At 31.0% G+C, this 17728-nt stretch overlaps 3 protein-coding genes across 3 annotated transcripts; 1 reads left to right on the top strand and 2 right to left on the bottom strand.

The window, feature by feature from the left end:
• Window positions 1–36: 36 nt before the first annotated feature.
• LOC129299104 (putative kinase-like protein TMKL1) lies at window positions 37–988 on the bottom strand. Its single transcript, XM_054937549.1, has 2 exons — window positions 709–988; window positions 37–659 (listed from the first exon to the last, which is right to left on the bottom strand). The coding sequence occupies exons 1-2, from the start codon at window positions 986–988 to the stop codon at window positions 37–39; spliced, it is 903 nt and encodes a 300-aa protein (XP_054793524.1).
• Window positions 989–9857: 8869 nt separating this feature from the next.
• On the bottom strand, window positions 9858–12558 carry LOC129299106 (pentatricopeptide repeat-containing protein At5g48910-like). Its single transcript, XM_054937550.1, is given in 2 exon segments — window positions 9858–10129; window positions 10132–12558. Coding segments are annotated over 2 exon segments (1905 nt in total). The 5' UTR covers window positions 11876–12558; the 3' UTR covers window positions 9858–9968.
• Window positions 12559–15589: 3031 nt separating this feature from the next.
• On the top strand, window positions 15590–16672 carry LOC129299102 (flavonol synthase/flavanone 3-hydroxylase-like). Its single transcript, XM_054937546.1, is given in 3 exon segments — window positions 15590–16149; window positions 16231–16471; window positions 16474–16672. Coding segments are annotated over 3 exon segments (795 nt in total). The 5' UTR covers window positions 15590–15688; the 3' UTR covers window positions 16567–16672.
• The last annotated feature ends 1056 nt before the right edge of the window (window positions 16673–17728 follow it).

Raw genomic sequence — 17728 nt, 5'->3', positions numbered from 1 at the left:
TTCCCTTCAAAAACCTCCACACCAAATTTGGATGATTCACCAAAAGTAGGTCAAAACCCCACTAAAATTGTTGTGAGAAAGATTCCGTTTCTCAAGTCTAATTAACCCAGCTAAGCTCTGAGGAATTGAACCCGTAAACATATTATTCCCCAAGTCAAGCTGTTTCAGCCCCCCAAAACGTGTGATGAATTCAGGGAAAACCCCAGAAAACTTGTTATTACCCAAATCAAGAAATTGCAGATTCTTGCAAGGAAGATTCGGGCAATGCCGGTTCAGGAAGAGACCCGCAAACATGTTGCCATGGAGTCTAAGCGAAACGAGCTTATCACACAAATTCCAGATCGACGGTGGTAAAGCTCCACTCAACATATTGTCATCCCAAACGACATCGTAAGTGAGGAAACTATACCACCCAAGCTCAATAGGATTGTCCCTTTCAACGAATTGATGTTCCAGGTAGAGACTCTGAAGCATAGGAACTCTGAAAGCTCCCTCGGAAGCGAACCAGAGAGATTCGCAGAAGGAAGCTGAAGAGCGAGTAGATGTAAAGAGGGGTCTCTGAAAAGCGAATGATTGTCCCTTGTGTGAAGACAAGTCATTGCATGACAGGGGAGAGCCATTAGAGGGAAACCCTTTGAGTCCTCCCATGGCAAAGAGGTCTAGAGGAATTCCATGAAGACATGACGCCCAACGGGTTATCGCCGTTACCTTGAAGGGCCGCTCTGATTTTACCCAAGAGAAGCTCGACATCCGAAGAAGGCGGCAAAGAGGCTGCAACGGCACTGGAGTTGTTGTGAGGTAGCTGCAGAATAACAAGATAAAACCTGAAAATGTAGAGAGAGAGAAGCTTCGTCACCGCCATGAATGAAGTGAAGAAGCAGAGGGGAAAGGTAGCAGTGGGCGCGATGTCTTTTTCCAAGGCGGAAAGACACTCTTTTTGGGGAAAGTTGACAGAGTGTTGATTATTAGTAAGCTTCACGTCTAGCATTTCGACGGCTGCGATTCAATCCAGCAATATGAAATCGGATGGTTGTAATTTATTCACCGTTAGTTAAGACTTGAGAATGTTCATTATCAGGCTTAGTTTCTCATTAAGTTAAAAATTTTAGTGAACCAAGTAAAGAAAATTTCATTAACTTCCCAAAGGTACTTATTTCCAACTAAGCAACCCCTAATAAAAAGCATACTTATTTATTAGTAATGTCATTGAATTTTTATAATAAATTTTCCTTTTATTCTCATCAATATGATATATGATATTAATAATTTAACTATTGCCACTATTGCTACTATTAGTAATTAACAAAATTTTAACATCACGTAGTCACCTCTTGATTACAAACTAAGGACTTAATGAAAGAATTAATTATAATTAATACAATAGACACATCTCTCAAAGTGATTAATATAATTGACACTAAAACATTCTTTTAAAAGAGTATGACTAATATTAAGATTAGAGAAGTAAGTGATTATTGTGAGAAAATCTCGTTTATGGAATAACAAAATTTTCAGACGAATTTTTAAAAAGAGTTGATTGATATAAAAGAATTAAAAAAGAAAACATGAAGAAATAAGGAAACAAGGAGACAATAGCGTTTGAATATTCATAATTTTGTTGTGATGCTTTTTGAAGCTTTGCTTATTGTGTGTGTCCGTGCACGCTTCCCTCTCCTTGGGTTCTCCTTTCATTAGTTTGCGCTCTCTAGGGAGCCTCTGTTTATTTGTTTTTTCCCAAAATTACATCAAAGTACCACCCAGAAGAAATATCTTCTCAAAGTTTTCAAAAACTTGCAAATATATGCACTAATATTTTAATATATCTAGAATGAATAATGAAATAATAGAATTATCATGATTTAGGTGTACATTTTTTTGAAATTCATGAAAAATTAAATTGAAAAAAAATAAATGAGTTGACTAGTTAAGCATTTAATCTGTCAATTTTTAAGGTTGGATTGGAATTATAATTTTTCAACCCAAAAAAAAATAAATTAAATCTGACACACCTATATTTTTTTTACCCATAAGAGCAACAGCAAGTTATCTTTTTCAGTAATAACACAAAAAAAAAAGAATTATCTTTTTCAGTTATTGAGACCAAAAAAACAAGATCATTCTTCACTAAGTCATTGTATTCAAAAAATTAGGATTAAAATTTCTAACCACATGTTTAAATGATGACCATAGTTTAAATCTTCAACTACTTATTTAAATGACCAAATTCCTAGACTATTCATGTTAACTTGAGTTGTTAAGAAAAAAATCCTTTTTGTCCACAAAAAAGACAATATCTAAAATGTTTATTAATCTATCTTTTGTATATTAAGGAAGGAATAAATTTTAATCGAGCCTGAATCCTATTAATGTTTTTCAAAATTTTCTATTCTAGACTTTTTTTTATAAAAAAAGGAGACTCGCACACTTCATTCACATGCATAAAATGTCAATATCATGTTTAAATTCAAACTTCTTTAAGAAAGATGGCACTGCCGCTAAGATAGCTAGCCATCAACCTAAAACTATTAATAACTTATATTTGATTTTGTATAATACAATATATATTTATATATTAAATAACATTTTCAATTATAAGCAATTCATGAATAAAAAGTTACTGAGATATAACATGTGATAGAATTTTTAATTAAGACTTTAACACTCTTAATTGAAAAAATAACAGTTACATTTCAAATGTTGAATTAATAACAGTTAATTCATTCTTAAAAAAATAGTTAAACCTTCAACAAAAATTTTATAAAAATGAGTTGTAAATATCAATTCAAATAGTTATAAATAAATATTTTGTTACAATCTAAAAATTACATTTAATATTTAAATACTTATTTATAATTGAAACTCTTGAATTTATAATATTTTAATCAATATTTTGACTTATTTTTAATAAATATTATTAAAAATTTAAACTATCATTAAGACCTAACTATCATTTTTTTTTCCCAAAATAGTTCCTAGTGGTCACTAAATTATTTGAATATACTGGCGTTGGACTAATGGGTGAGTAGCTTTGCTGCTCCAGACTAAATGCAAGAGCTTGCCAGTTCGTTTGTGTGTAAATATATATTATATTGACTAATGTGAGCTTACGCGTGAGAAAATAAAAAACTATGCCATATTCTATTTATTTTCATTTGAAATAAAAAATTCTTTATTTTCTTTATTTTTTTTTGTTTTTTTTAAATAACATAGGGTTTAAATTGGATTTAAGACTAGTGGTGGGTGTAGTGGTGACTGGGTGACTGGCGAAGGTCGAAGGTATCAGAGAAAAAAGGGGCCCCACATGTTCGGAGGACTGAACACAAAAATAAGAGACAATGATGAGATGGCTTTGTTGAACAAAAAGAGAACCGGATCGAGATCCTCTTGAAGGAGCATCCCTCAACGTTCCAAATCTCATCCCTTCAATAAATATTTAATATCTCATATTTTATCATATTATTTTATATAAAACTAATTTTATTTTAAAAATCAATTCTTCCATTAAATTAATTTTATTTCATTTTTATTTTAAAAAATTACTCTAAAGATTTTTACAAAAAATTATAATTCAATTTATTCAAACTTTGGTTTAACTTATTTAATAAAAATATATTTTAAAAATCTATAGAGTTAGCTTTAAAGTAGGTAATTACAATTTAGTTTTTTTTAAACTCTAAACTAATTTATTTAATAAAAATATATTAAAAAATTATAAATAAGTCAGACTGTAAGCAGATATTTATAGTTTGATTTATTCAAATTCTGGCTTGATCCATTTAAAAAAGTTTAAGAGAGTTTTTTTAGAATAAGTTAAAAGAATAATTTGTAAAATAAAATTATTTTAATATGAGATGATGTGAAAAAAATATGAAATTTAAATATTTATTGAAGGGTTGGTTGAGATTTGGGATGCTGAGGACGCGTTGGTTCTAAGAGGATTTAGATTTGAGGAAAACTTGGAGGGTACTATTCACAACCAGTAACCTGATACTTGAAAAATTTTAAATTCAGATTTGAAAAAATTGTATATTTTACATATCTAGTCTTAATAAACCCCATAGCTCGAATAAATTAATTAATTTTTAAGTTTTAAATTATTTATATTAAAATATTATATATTAAGCACATTATTATAGACATTTTTTAAAAAAATAAAAATACTTATGTTATCATATTTTATTATTTTAGATTTATAAAATATCTAAAAATAATATTTAAGTTTTATTTTAAATATTAATTTTTAAATTTTAAAACCCAAAAATTTTTTTCCAAAGTTTGAGTTTTTTACATTTTAAAGTATTCCAAAAAAATATATTTTTAATTTTTATAAAATAAAAATACTCATTTCATTTCAAATTATAGGATACTTTTAAAAAATATTCAATATTTCAAAATATAAGACACCTTAATAAAAATAAATTTTATTAATGATACATTTTTAATATTACCTTTCCCATATACTCTCTTTCTTCAATATTCTTTCATCAATGGAGTATTAAATGAATGAATGATATTTTTAAAAATTTATACTTTTGTCTTCAAAAGGTAAAGTTGTAAAGTGTATTTAATAAACTTTATTGGTGTATAAATTTTATTTAAAAATATTTTATAATTTGAAACGAAAGAAGTGATTAATTTTAAGTAAAAAAATTAAAATTAATTAAAAAAAAAGAAAAAAATTGATAATTTGAATATTCTGACTAAGCTTAGCTATTTAGGCTTTTATATAATTTCAAATTTATTCAAGCCAACCTATGTATGTAACTTGAATTAAGTCCAACCTGCCTAAATTACGAACTCTAATATTTTTCACATGGATTAAGTACCACCTATTTCTTCTTTTTTTTTTGATTTACAAGTTCAACCCAAAAAAAAAAAATTGCGCGTTAAGTAATGGTCTATGTTTAATGAATCTAAAGCGGGGTTCACTTGAAGGATATACAACAATAAACAAAGATTCTAAAATAAACTAAGCATGAGGTTAGAGTCATTAGTCATACCACATTCAAAAGTGGACTATTTAATTCAAAAGATTGTATTCCTGTAATCATATTTAAAAGGCACTCTAACCCCGGTAGAAGCACTTTCCAAGCCAACCACCTCCATTTATATAAACATCATAAGAGGGAGGCTTGTGATTCAATGTTCCTCATTAATGTAGAAATAAAGCTTTTTTATTTGGACTCAAAAAAAATCACTTAATTTCAATTAACTGGTCAAACCTTATTAAATTATAATATATCAAATTAATGCTCATTAATTCGATATAATATCCTATTCCCAATCAATGGTGGATATGATAATCCAACATCACTAATAATGGGTATGACATTACAGTTATTACAGATTTGATTGTATATTTTTTACATCAAAATTTTGTTTTACATTGATTATTATTGGTATTGATGCATTAATTTATGTGAATATATTATCACATGATTATTTCATGAATACATTATAATAATACGGGAACAGTATATGAATTCTAATTTAATTTTACTTCAAGACTAAACTACTCAAGAATGTCATCCAATATATACTGAATGATAACTTTAAATCTTGCGATCAAAGACTACAATTCTTCTCTGTACAATATATTATCATTGGTAATTTTGCCTAATAACTCGAATACATATATTAAAGAGAAATATAACTTTTGATTCTTAAAATTATTTTCAATTACTAACTCAGTTATTGAACTTTAATTTGAAAAAACTAAATTCTTATACTTTCTTGACTCATGACACCTCAATTCTTATAGTTTTTTTTGTACTCAAAATTTCTCTAATTATTTAACTCAATAAACTATAAAAATTGAATTGTAGTGGATCAAGTTCAAGAAACTAAATTATAATAGAACTAAAATGTAAGATCAAGTGCAATTACTATGGTAAAAACTATGGCTGTTAATTAACATAATTTTATTTCCATAAGCCTTTTTGAGGACTGCACCAATCACTATGCTATGCATTGAAATGTTAAGTCCATCGAATAAAAGAGGAATGTTGGCCAAACTTTCTTCAACAATCTTATCCAATATAAAATTGTAATATATTTATATTAAATTATTATTTTTTTTCATATAATTTTCTCTATTTATGATACTCTAACAATTCCGATCTAATTAACTATAGTAGTGTCTATTCCCCCCCCCCCCAAAAAAAAAAAAAACCACTAGAGGGTCCGCACATCTAAAGTGGAGGCAAGCAGATATAAACGCATTGAGTGGTTTAGATTTGTATGCAATAATATTGGCCATAAATATTTTTTCTAAAAAAGTAAAAAAAAAAAGATTGCATGCTCATAATATATATTAATAACCCTTTACTTTAGAAATAACATAGAGAAGCACTCATTTGATTTGATGATGACATCAACACCATCATTGCCATGCTTTCACTATTCAATCTCACGCTGCTCTTCGCCATTGCTCTCTTCCATTATATTTTTCTCCAATTCTTTTTCTTAATTCACTATTATTTTTTTGGTAAAATTCTTAATTCACTATTAATTAGTGCAAGACCTTTATTATCACATGTTTGACCGTGACGTAATTAATTTTGTGTAAATTAAATCATACATATACGAAATATATGAAATATAGATTTTTCAGTGTTTATTTTAGATTTAATCTGTGTCATTTTCGATTTGAGGATACTCCATATGCCTAGCTCTTGTATTAATTATAATTTCAAGTGTCAAGTTTTAAAACACATAAATCAATCAATTTGATAAATATTAATATACTTTGAACAAGAAATTGTACTAAAGCTAATGGCATATATTCTAAACAGTTTTTAGAAACAATATATGCTTTATGTAAGGCGTTTTGTTTCATTTTTTTAACCCATTAGAAAAGTCAAGTTATTGCTTTAAGTTACCAAAGATCTAATGAGCATGTTTTCATGTTTTTCCAGAATGCTAAGGAATACTAAAACTAATTAAAGCCGTTAAAATCAATTAACTAAAATTGACGTGAATGGTTTTTGCAAAAAAAAAAAACACTTGACATGAATTATATGGGTTATCGACACTTAATAAGTAGCTGAAGTTCAAATCACAACTTTTTTATATATGTAACAATTTAATTAAAAAATATCTACCTTCATTATTTTAAGAGAGATAATATCTAATATCAACGGAGTTTATTTCTTTTACTCATGAAAAAAAAAACAAAAAGGTAGGCTTGCTCATCATACACCAAACAACAATCTAGTCATTATGACTTTTATATAACTACTCTTGGAGTGCAGAAAATTTATAGACTCTACATGAATTGATTATTACCCTATTCGGTTTTTCTATTGCTTTGTAGTAAAATAATAATTTAATATCACTATGATATAAATAGATATATTCAGCCATTATGCCTGTGCGCATTTATAATAAAAAAATTCAAAAGGTTATGATGATTGGCTAGAAGCACTCTGAACCACTTTATACCTTTAAAAAATCTCTCTCTCTCTCTCTCTCTCTCTCTCTCTCTCACCGCATATATGCTTTTGAGTTTTGACATCTTTATTTACTTTAGTTGTTGTAAGCACATCAATGCTATTGCATTTCATTTGGTTGTTGCGGAAAAAGTTGGAATTTGTCTTATGAGGAAAAAAAATGCATTAAGATACTGAATATCAGTATATTTTAATTTGTAAGTACAAGATGCAACTTGTTCTTGCAAATAAGAAAATGTAGTGTAACTTTACTCAAAACGTAGTATGATAAATTATTTAAATTTTAGTGGTAACTTTGCTCTTCACAAATAAATTAACATGGATTTAATTTACAAAATCTTAATTTTTAGATACAACGTTTTCTGGCAATTCACCTCCGAACGAGGGTATATATATTTTGGCAACATTATTGTTTGAAACATGATTTTGAAGTTGAGAGAACCAAAATGCACAATTAAAAGAGTGAATAGACAATTTTGGAATTTGAGACGAAAGTTGTTTAGCATGGTGGGAACATAACTTTTTCATAATGAACACAATGGTCATAGATGATACCCCTCATTGCTTTCTTTTTCTCTTTTGCTTTTTATCTCTTATTATTATGTTTGATTAATGCGCAATCTTTATTAACTAAACGACTTGACCAATTCAATCTTTAATTTGAGTTTTAAGTAGGCGAAGCATTTGAATAGTCAAAAACAACAATTTTTTTATTTTAATTCTAATAGTGAGTCTATAATATTAGTCCAAACAAGATTACGAGTTCATTGTACATCTTTTATCCTAGCATCAATTTGTAAACTTTAGTTTATTGAAATTTTAGTTTTGCAAATTTGAATCCAAACACACGCTAATGGTTTGGAGGGCTAAACTAAGTTTCTGCAAACCCAAATTTTGATATTTGTTTGTTTAGTCAACTTAAAATGGACTTTTGCAAAATAGAATATTAAATATTAATCCAAACATACATGTGTACATATAGAAATAAGGGTTAACCAACAAAAAATATGTTTAATAGAAGAGGCTAATCTCTTACAAGATAGTAAATTAAAATTTGAATCATTATTGAAAAAAATATTCACATTTAATATTTAACTATGTCTTAAATAAGATTATCCCTAGTATAATACATGTGCACAATATAAAAAAGAAAGAAAAGTTACTTAAAAAAAAAGGGTTTTGTAAACCAAGGTTTCGTTAATTGGAAGACGAATACAACACCGAGTTTTCAATTTTCATCCAAAAATTTGCTGAAATCTCAATCAAAGTAAGCAATAGATTATGTGGGAAATTATTTCTCTCTTGATTGTAGCGTGTCAGTTCTTCTGCCTTCATCCTTCATGAACAAACTTCCAAACGTTCAAATCATTTCATGTAGCTGATACTTATAGACAAAGTTCTTTGTCTTCATCAATGCCAATCTTTTCTCTCTTTGCTTCGCCTTCTCTTGATTGATTTCTTCTTCAAAGCCAGATGAGTTGGTAAGAGAAAGTTTGAATGAATGCAACTGGATATGGGCCTCCTGCATTGCATAGACTTTGTAATTGGGCCACAAAAGTTTATATGAATTTTATATTAAATTCCTTGATCCATAAAATGGAGATGAATTTATCTTTTGCTCTGTCCGTAAACATTATAAATGTTTTTTTTTTTTAGTTTGCCAGAGGTATACTCCAAGTAAAGACAATCATGTTTGAGACACTATTAAATATTAAATGTGAGTACTTTATTGAGATTCAAATATTGATTCTTCACATTGTAAAAAATTACTCTCTCTGTTAGACTCAATCCCTGTTAATATTATAAATGTTAAACAAGGAAAGATGAGAAGAACCTAGAAAGTCATCTCTCTTTGTATGCTATTAGCTCACGATACTTTCGACCCAGTCTAACAAAACTCTTGCCTTGGACTTTCACTTGCATGGCCCAGTCTATTTTTCCGATTGTCTTGCTAATCCTACAAGGGATGAACTCAACATGTTACATCCAAAACAGACACACACGGATGAAGCAGATACCCATTAAACTGTTGACTGTAAATGACCATGCAAAACAACCTGGCCATCTCAGGAAGTGAAGTTCTACACATTTCACCATCACATTTTGAAATGAAACATTGTTTAACAATACTTGCAGCTTTTCTTAATAGGCTGCACCATGTTGCTAAGAAATTGAGAAACAATAAGCATAGTGATCACAACTTACGTCATCAAAAAAAGAAAGAATATTATTAATTAACAATGACTTGAAACTTAACTCACCTAAATAGTTTTGTTGGCAAAAAAGAAGGAACCAGATTAATCAATTATATTTAGAACAACATACATCTGTTGTTTCACCCACCGGACATTTCCAGTTCTCAAGCAGTGAAAGATAATTGTCAATGTGCAAATCAATTCCAATAACTACAATAAATCACACGCTTTATTTTGCAGAAACAAATCAATTATTTATAATCAGGACAATAAAGTGTACCGATCCAATGTCTAAAAATTAGAGTTGTCAATGATTTGCAGACTACCAGTAGTCCATACAAGAGCATGAACCATGCTGAAAATGGTGAAAGCGTTTCCTATCCCTAATTGTTATCTTACGCTCATAAATTCTTGAGATCAACTTCATTGATGAATGACAATCTTCGCAAATGCGCAAGTTTTTTACTATGCTAAGGGGTGTTTTGGCGATGTACTAATTAAGCCAAAGGCCACTGCAATCTTCTCACTATGGTAGTGCAGCAAACTTTCTTTTTGTTTTTCATCCATGTTAAGCAAGACTTGTGTAGTGTCTGGCCTATGACATTCCAAACTCAACTTGTGGGAAATTTCCTCCAACATTGAGTTTATTTCTTTGGCTCTAGGGTGGGAATCATCTTCAACAAGAAACTCATGAATCACCCCATCAATCTCAATCCAACTACATCCAGGGTCTTTCCTTATGTCCAAGTCTTTCATCTTCAACCTCACCCCTGCAACAGCATCCCAATCTCCTACTGCAGCATACATGTTTGAAAGAGCCACGTATGCCCCACTATCATGAGGAGCCAAATGCATTAAAACTTCAGCTGCTCGCCTACCTATGTCAATATTTTTATGCATCTTACAAGCACCAAGCAAGGCCTTCCAAATGACATCATCTGATCTTATGTTCATGTTCAGTATAAGCTCTTCAGCTTCTTCTAAAAGACCAGCACGACCCAAAAGATCAACCATGCATCCATAGTGTTCTATTCTAGGCTCAAATCTAAGCTTATCAACCATATGATTGAAAAAGGATCTGCCCTTGTCCACTAAACCTGCATGACTACAAGCAGTCAAGATTGCAATGTATGTAACATCACTAGGGCACACCCCACTTTTTTCCATTCTTGAAAAATAATTCAAGGCATCATTGGCTCTACCGTGCATGGCAAGACCACCGATTATAGCATTCCAAGTTATGACATTACGTTTAGGGAGTATCTCAAAGACCTGAATTGCCTTCTCAACAGTCCCACACTTTGCATACATATCCACTAAAGCAGAGCCAAGCACATCATCAATCGGAATCTTATTCTTCTCTGCATATAAATGAACCCATTTCCCTAATTCAAGGGATCCAAGGCGCGAAATTGCTGGCAGCACACTGACCAAAGTCACACGATTTGGGGACACACCTTCCATTTGCATCTCGTGAAACCTTTCCACGGCCTTCATGAAAATCCCATTTTGTGCACATGCAGATATCATGACATTCCATGAAACCACGCTTCTTTGGTGCATTCTCTCGAACAATTCACTGGCAGCTTTGATGTTTCCTAGTCTTACATATCCGTCAATCATCACATTCCAAAGGACCACATTACCCTCTCGCTTCCTCTTACTATCCCTCACCATTCTGCTCACATCTTCAACCCCATCAATATTTCTAGTGAATAAAATTTGGGCATCCTCCATACTCCCACACATTACATACATCCTCAGTAAATTGGTCGTGACGAATTCATCACTGTCCAATCCACACTTGATTACAAAACCATGAACTTGTTTTCCTTCTTCCAACCTGGCGAACCTAGAGCATGCTTTTAAGACAGAAGGGAAGGTAAAGCGATTAGGTTCTGCAATTCCCTCAGAAACCATTTGACAAAACAAGAAGAAAGCGTCCAATGGCCCATAGTCATCGTCGCTTTCAGCAAGTGCTCTGATCATAGTGTTCCAAGAAAAGCAATTGCGTTCTTGTAATTGGGCGAAAACAGAGAGGGCATACTGAGTATCACGATAATCCGAGGTGGCGCATAGCTTAAGGAAGTCTGTTGCCAATGAAATGTCATGAATTTGAGCTGTTTTGAAGAAAAGGGCGTGAAATTGCTTCAACTCTCGTATGGTTTTGCAGTGTGAGATTCGTGGGACAAGAGAAGGTGGATGAAGATTCAGCGTTGCAGAATTCATGGTAAAATACAAATGATAGTACTGAATCACAATAACCTTGTGGATAGCATTGTTTATCCACACATTAATAGAATCAGCTTCTCTCTACCAACTCAAAACGACGCCGCTTTGCATTTGGGGTGGAATCTGAGCAGTTCCCTCACCAAAGCTATACAAGGGTCTGAATATGTGCGCGCGTGGCACACACATATAAGTAACCTTGAAGTATTCTTTTGTTTTCGTTGTAATCTTCTTGATTCATATATATATATAGAGCACAGCTTTCGTTCAAAAAGAAAGAGAGAAGTAATCTCGGAGTATCAAACACAAGCGCAAAATCATTCGAACTTGGAACTTGGAAGTACCAAACAACCCAACCAAACAAGAGCGAAATCATATTCATCCAAGCAGTCACATCCAAACAAAAGCCGCAAGAGAGGAGCGAAATCCTTCGAAGAAGGGGATTTAGGGATTCTGGCAGAATAACCAGAAAAACGCCAAGAAGAGTAGAAGGTAGAAAAAGAAATTGACGCTTATCTCTATGGCTTTGAAAATTGAACAAAACGGTGGAATTCGATTTCCAGTTTAGGGCAGGTAGAAGATTTCCACTCACAAACAGAAGCAAAATGACTAGTAGAAGAACTGAAGACGTAGAACTGTCGCGCGAAAACGGCAATCTGCTTTCCGACCATGAAAAGGGGAAAAAATAAAAGGGAATAATTATTAAATATCACCGACTGCAAATAAGATTTAAAGAGAACGCGAAACATGCCCTAACGAGATACACAACAACTGTCAATACATTTGCTTATTTATTACTCCCTCCAATTCTATGAAACACTGTTTAAAAAGTAATTTTTAATTTAAAATATAAAATATTTTATAATTATTAAATTATTTTTTTAAACTTTATTTCTTTTTAATTACGTGAAAGTATTTAATATAATTATATTATTATTTAAAGTTAAGGATAAAAATAAAATTATATTTCACTTTTTTATGATATTAAAAAATAAAATAATTTTTTTAAAATATTTGAAACAGTTAAAATTGTCTTATAATAATAATCAAAATGAGTATTTTGTATCAACACATATAATTATTATCTATCCTCTTAATTTTAACTATGGTTCTAAGTAAACAAGTAACCATACAAATTTTGATAAATAATCATCCATAAGCAATAAGCACTCATTCATTCATGAAACACTTTAAAAAAACTAATAGGATTGATAATAATTGTATAAGTATTGGTCTTAAATAAACGAGCAATCATTTAAGTAATGACAAGTAATCATACTTTCTATGGTCTTATTGATAAATTACTTTCAATATATTTTATTTGAATTAAGAAAAACTTTAAATTTTATTATCTTTATCTTAAAATTTAATAAGTCTTCACCTTTATCCCTAACAAATATTATTAAATCTTATTATTAGTATTTTTATTTAAAATATATTTAATAAAGGCAAAAATATAAATAAAAGCATTAAAAATTGACAAGTGCCCTACAAATAAGACCAATTTTTTCTTCTTTCTTTGCTTTATAAATAGGATTAGAAGAGTATATTAGTAATAAGTAAATATTTGTTCAGTTGTGTTTCTCATTCATTTAACAAAGAGTAATTTGATCTTTTCACCTAAATTTTATTTTCATGCAGGTCCCAAGAGGTGTGGTGATATTTCAAAAATTATATGGTCCTTTTTGGCTATTAAAAAGTTATAGGATCCTTAAGTGAAAATTTTCCCAAAAAAAAAAAACTACTCCTTCTTATACGCAAGGTTGTTAAACTCACAAATTTAAATAAGCTCTTAACAAGAATATAAATTTAAATGTAGATTTAGATTGTAAACTTGTAATAGTTTATATCTGTTAATAAATAGCATTTGAAAATACATGATTAAATAATTAAAATATAAAATATGATCATAATTTAATTTAAATATATTTTAAATATAAATTATTCAAATTAAATCTATCTACATTTATAAATTATTATATTCAACATAAAAATTTTAAAATATGGCAACTTATTTTTTATATTTTTTGTTTTCTTTTTTATTAATATGATTTTTAGTTTTTTTAGTTTTATTTTTTTATTGAATTGGATCTTGCCGCTTCTATAAATCAAATTCTGCATAGTATATATACATCTTACTCAATGAATTTATGAGTGAATTAACATGATTTTATGAGTTAAAAACATAAAACGGTAAACTCAGAGAGTCAACCCGCAAATTGAACCGAGTTTTACTAATTCAAGTTTATGAGTGAATTAATATGATTTTGTAAGGTAGAAATATAAAAATATAAACTCATAAAGTTAACTTAAAAATTTAACAATAATACTTGTGCCTGTTCAACTATTTTCGGGATAATTAATATTAAATAATATTAATATTAATTAATAATTAATAATATTTTATATACCTTATATTAAGGACAGAAAAATTTTTCTACAAAACATCTGCAATATAAACGAAGAGCGAGCAAATACGATCCCCTTCATTGCTCTCTGTTTTTTTTTTTCCCCGATGGAATCCCTTCATTGCACTCTTGGCAATGAATAGATATCAACTGTGAGTAGTTTCGTGGTATAAAAATTTAATAAAATTTTCATTCTATTCTATATTTATTAATATCTAATGGGATAAAAAAATTATGATAAAAATTTAATAGCATGACTTATAAATAAAATAAAAAAAATTCTTTAAGTAAATCCCAATTTTGAATTTTTAATGACATGTCATCATATTTATGTTCTTCCACTCAACAGGCCGTCAAAATCTTTCAACCATATAGGAATTTACTCGATAAGAAATTCAGACTCTAGTCGAAGTAAAATTTTGAAAAAATTACTTCCAGCCTCTTTCCAAATGAATTAATTACATATAAGAACTAATGCAGAACATATTATTGTTAAAATAAAAAAATGACTTATTTTTTTTCGAATGAGATTTATTATTAATCCTTATTTGTGATTAATTTTTTTTGAGAGAAGGCTGAATGTGATTTTCCCTAGAATTTTTGGAAAAATCACATTCTTGTTACCCAAAGGTCCTACCAAATACTAAAATGAGTTTGCAGTCTCTAGGTCCTTAATTGTAATTTAAATATACTATCAATTTACTGAAATGCCCGTTATTTATCACATCACTTGCTCTAGTTTTCCTTCATGACTGTTCGTCCTCCATAGCCATCTCCCTTCTGTCTGAACCCAATTTGGCGTTACAAACGTCGATTGCGAAGTCAAATCTGCGAGTTTGAACCATGTTCTCCAGCTTGCATCGTCAAGTTCTCCTGTCATGTGTCACCCTTATCCCCTGCACCATCACCTCTGCCTATACCGCCCGCTTGCATCGTTGCCTTTGTCCGCCAGCTTTTGCCCCCTTCTTCTTCTTCTATGTCGTTGACTGACCTTTTATATATATATATATATATATATATAGGAAATCAAAAACAGAGTAGCAAATAGAAAGCAGTAAAAACATCAAATAAAATCAGCTAGAAGGTCTCTAAGGTACTCCACTGTAGCTAGATGGAAACTCAAAGGGAGATAAGGATTTTTTTGCAAGACAATCAACTTTCCTATAAAATTCTCAAGCATTATGAACGAGCTCTACCTAGCATTCTCTCTGAAGCTATAGCTCAATGTAAGCTATAACTGCATGATATTCCTGAGCCTCAATGTTTCGATCTTGAATTAACTTCAAATCCCACCCGTCTACCGATACACTCACATGCATCGTCTATAAATGTACCTATATCGTCATCGCTCCTTGATAAGCAAGAAGTTGCACGTATATCCCTACACAGTCACGCAGGAAACTTCATGGAGGTAGAGAGGGTGCAAGCTATCGCTACCTTGTCCTTGAACACCGGCTCCATTCCGGCAGAGTTCATACGGCCGGAGAAAGAGCAGCCGGCCATGACCACATTTCGCGGTCCCGTGCCTGACATACCCACCATTGATCTCAGCCATCCCGACCAGGACCGTCTGGTGGAGATGATCTCTAAGGCCAGCCAGGAGTGGGGTTTGTTCCAGCTCGTGAACCATGGAATACCCTGTGACCTGCTACAAAAGCTGCACAGTGTTGGGAAACACTTCTTTGAACTCCCCCAGGAGGAGAAGGAGAAGTACGCCAAGCCACCTCAAGGCTTCGAAGGCTACGGAACCATGCTTCAGAAGGATCTCTACGGCAAGAAATGCTGGAACGACCATCTTTTTCACCTCATCTGGCCTCCCTCCAAAATCAACTACCAGTTTTGGCCAGAGAATCCTCCGTCTTACAGGTACATATATACATAGACATGTTCTTGTATGTCATGTATTTTGATTTCTGAGTGATATGACAATATTGTATGTACCTGCAGGGATGTGAACGAAGAGTATGCAAAGTATGTGAGGGAGGTGGGAGATAAGGTGTTCAGGTGCCTGTCATTAGGGTTAGGGCTGGAGGAGAATGCGATGAAAGAGGCGGTGGGAGGAGAGGAGCTACAGTACATGTTGAAGATAAACTATTATCCACCGTGTCCTCGCCCTGATCTGGCCTTGGGAGTCTCTCCTCACACCGACTGTTCCACTCTCACCATTCTCGTCCCGAACGAAGTTCCGGGGGCCTTCAAGTTCTCCACGATGAACGTTGGATCGACGCCAAGTATATCCCCAATGCTTTGATCGTTCACATCGGCGATCAGATTCAGGTTTAGTTTTCCTCCCTTTCCTTGACCACCTCATTTTTTCCAGCATATGCGTGCCACGGCAAACAAAATACTCCCTCCGCTTCAAATGATAAAACATTTTTTTCGGACTAAACTTGGTCTAGAATGCTGGACACTGTGTACTTTTAAAAACAATCACATCTAAGTTTCAACCACACTAGAATAAAATGAAAGGTTGTATGGGGAAAGGGATTTTCAAATGGGACCATTTTCGTCATTTAACAAAATACTGGAATTACAGCTGAGGACCCAGGGACCACATATTCATTTTAGCATTTGGTGGGACTTTTGGATAATAAGAATGGTTGCAAGGGGCTTGGTAGTGATTTTCCCTACAATTTTCCTGATGCATTATTTTCTTGACAAAATTAAATTAAAGTTAAATTAACAGGATGTTTAGATACGAGATCAGGTTTAAATTTTTGTGAATACAAATTTTTTTTAAATAGTTATCTCCAATTAAATTTAACAATAGCTAAATTTGACTTGATAGTTTTTAATATAATATAGCTCTATAAAAAATTAAATCTTTTGAAAAATAAGACAAACAATTGATTAATTAAAAAATAAAATAATTTTCTTTAATGATACTCTCACAGTCCATAAATAAGCTTAGAATATTATTAGAATTATTTCTGAAAAATAATATTATTAGGATCATATAAATTATTTAGTCATCGTATATGCTAACTTTAGTTTTTTCCCCTTCTCATCACAATATACTTTTGTGTGTTTTTTTTTTTTAAATCTTTCTTGTGGTTGTGCATCTAAGTTCTAATCTAACATGCTACTTGTGTCACACAAAAAATATAGATATTATCATATTATATACAAGAATGGAATGTGGGGTTTTGATTACTCCCCAAAATTAAATAGATAAAAAGTAGCCTCACATTATAAAAAAACCTATTTTAATCGGTTAATTATTAAATCCCATAAAGACTTTGTTATTATCATCAGGTATATATGAAATATTTAATTTGATGGAATATGAGGAAATATCCCAACCCTAAATAATATATATGCTTCTAATTGTTTATCATAATCTATCCGAAGCACGAATACTTTAAATTATTTCATGTATTCATATTGGTATCATATCTGATATTAATACTTCTTTGATAAGTATTTATATAGTATTAAAATATTA

Source organism: Prosopis cineraria, unplaced genomic scaffold, assembly GCF_029017545.1.
Source record: "Prosopis cineraria cultivar Desert tree isolate PC_DT_omini unplaced genomic scaffold, ASM2901754v1 PC1034, whole genome shotgun sequence".
Lineage (NCBI taxonomy): Eukaryota > Viridiplantae > Streptophyta > Magnoliopsida > Fabales > Fabaceae > Prosopis > Prosopis cineraria.
Note: the sequence above shows the minus strand (reverse complement) of the source record. Positions and strands in the feature narration are given on the sequence as shown.

Coding starts and splice junctions, on each gene's coding strand:
- LOC129299104 (XM_054937549.1), bottom strand. CDS start 988: ATGCTAGACGTGAAGCTTACTAATAATCAACACTCTGTCAACTTTCCC. Junction 660..708: donor AATCAGAGCGGCCCTTCAAG/GTAACGGCGATA, acceptor GAATTCCTCTAG/ACCTCTTTGCCATGGGAGGA.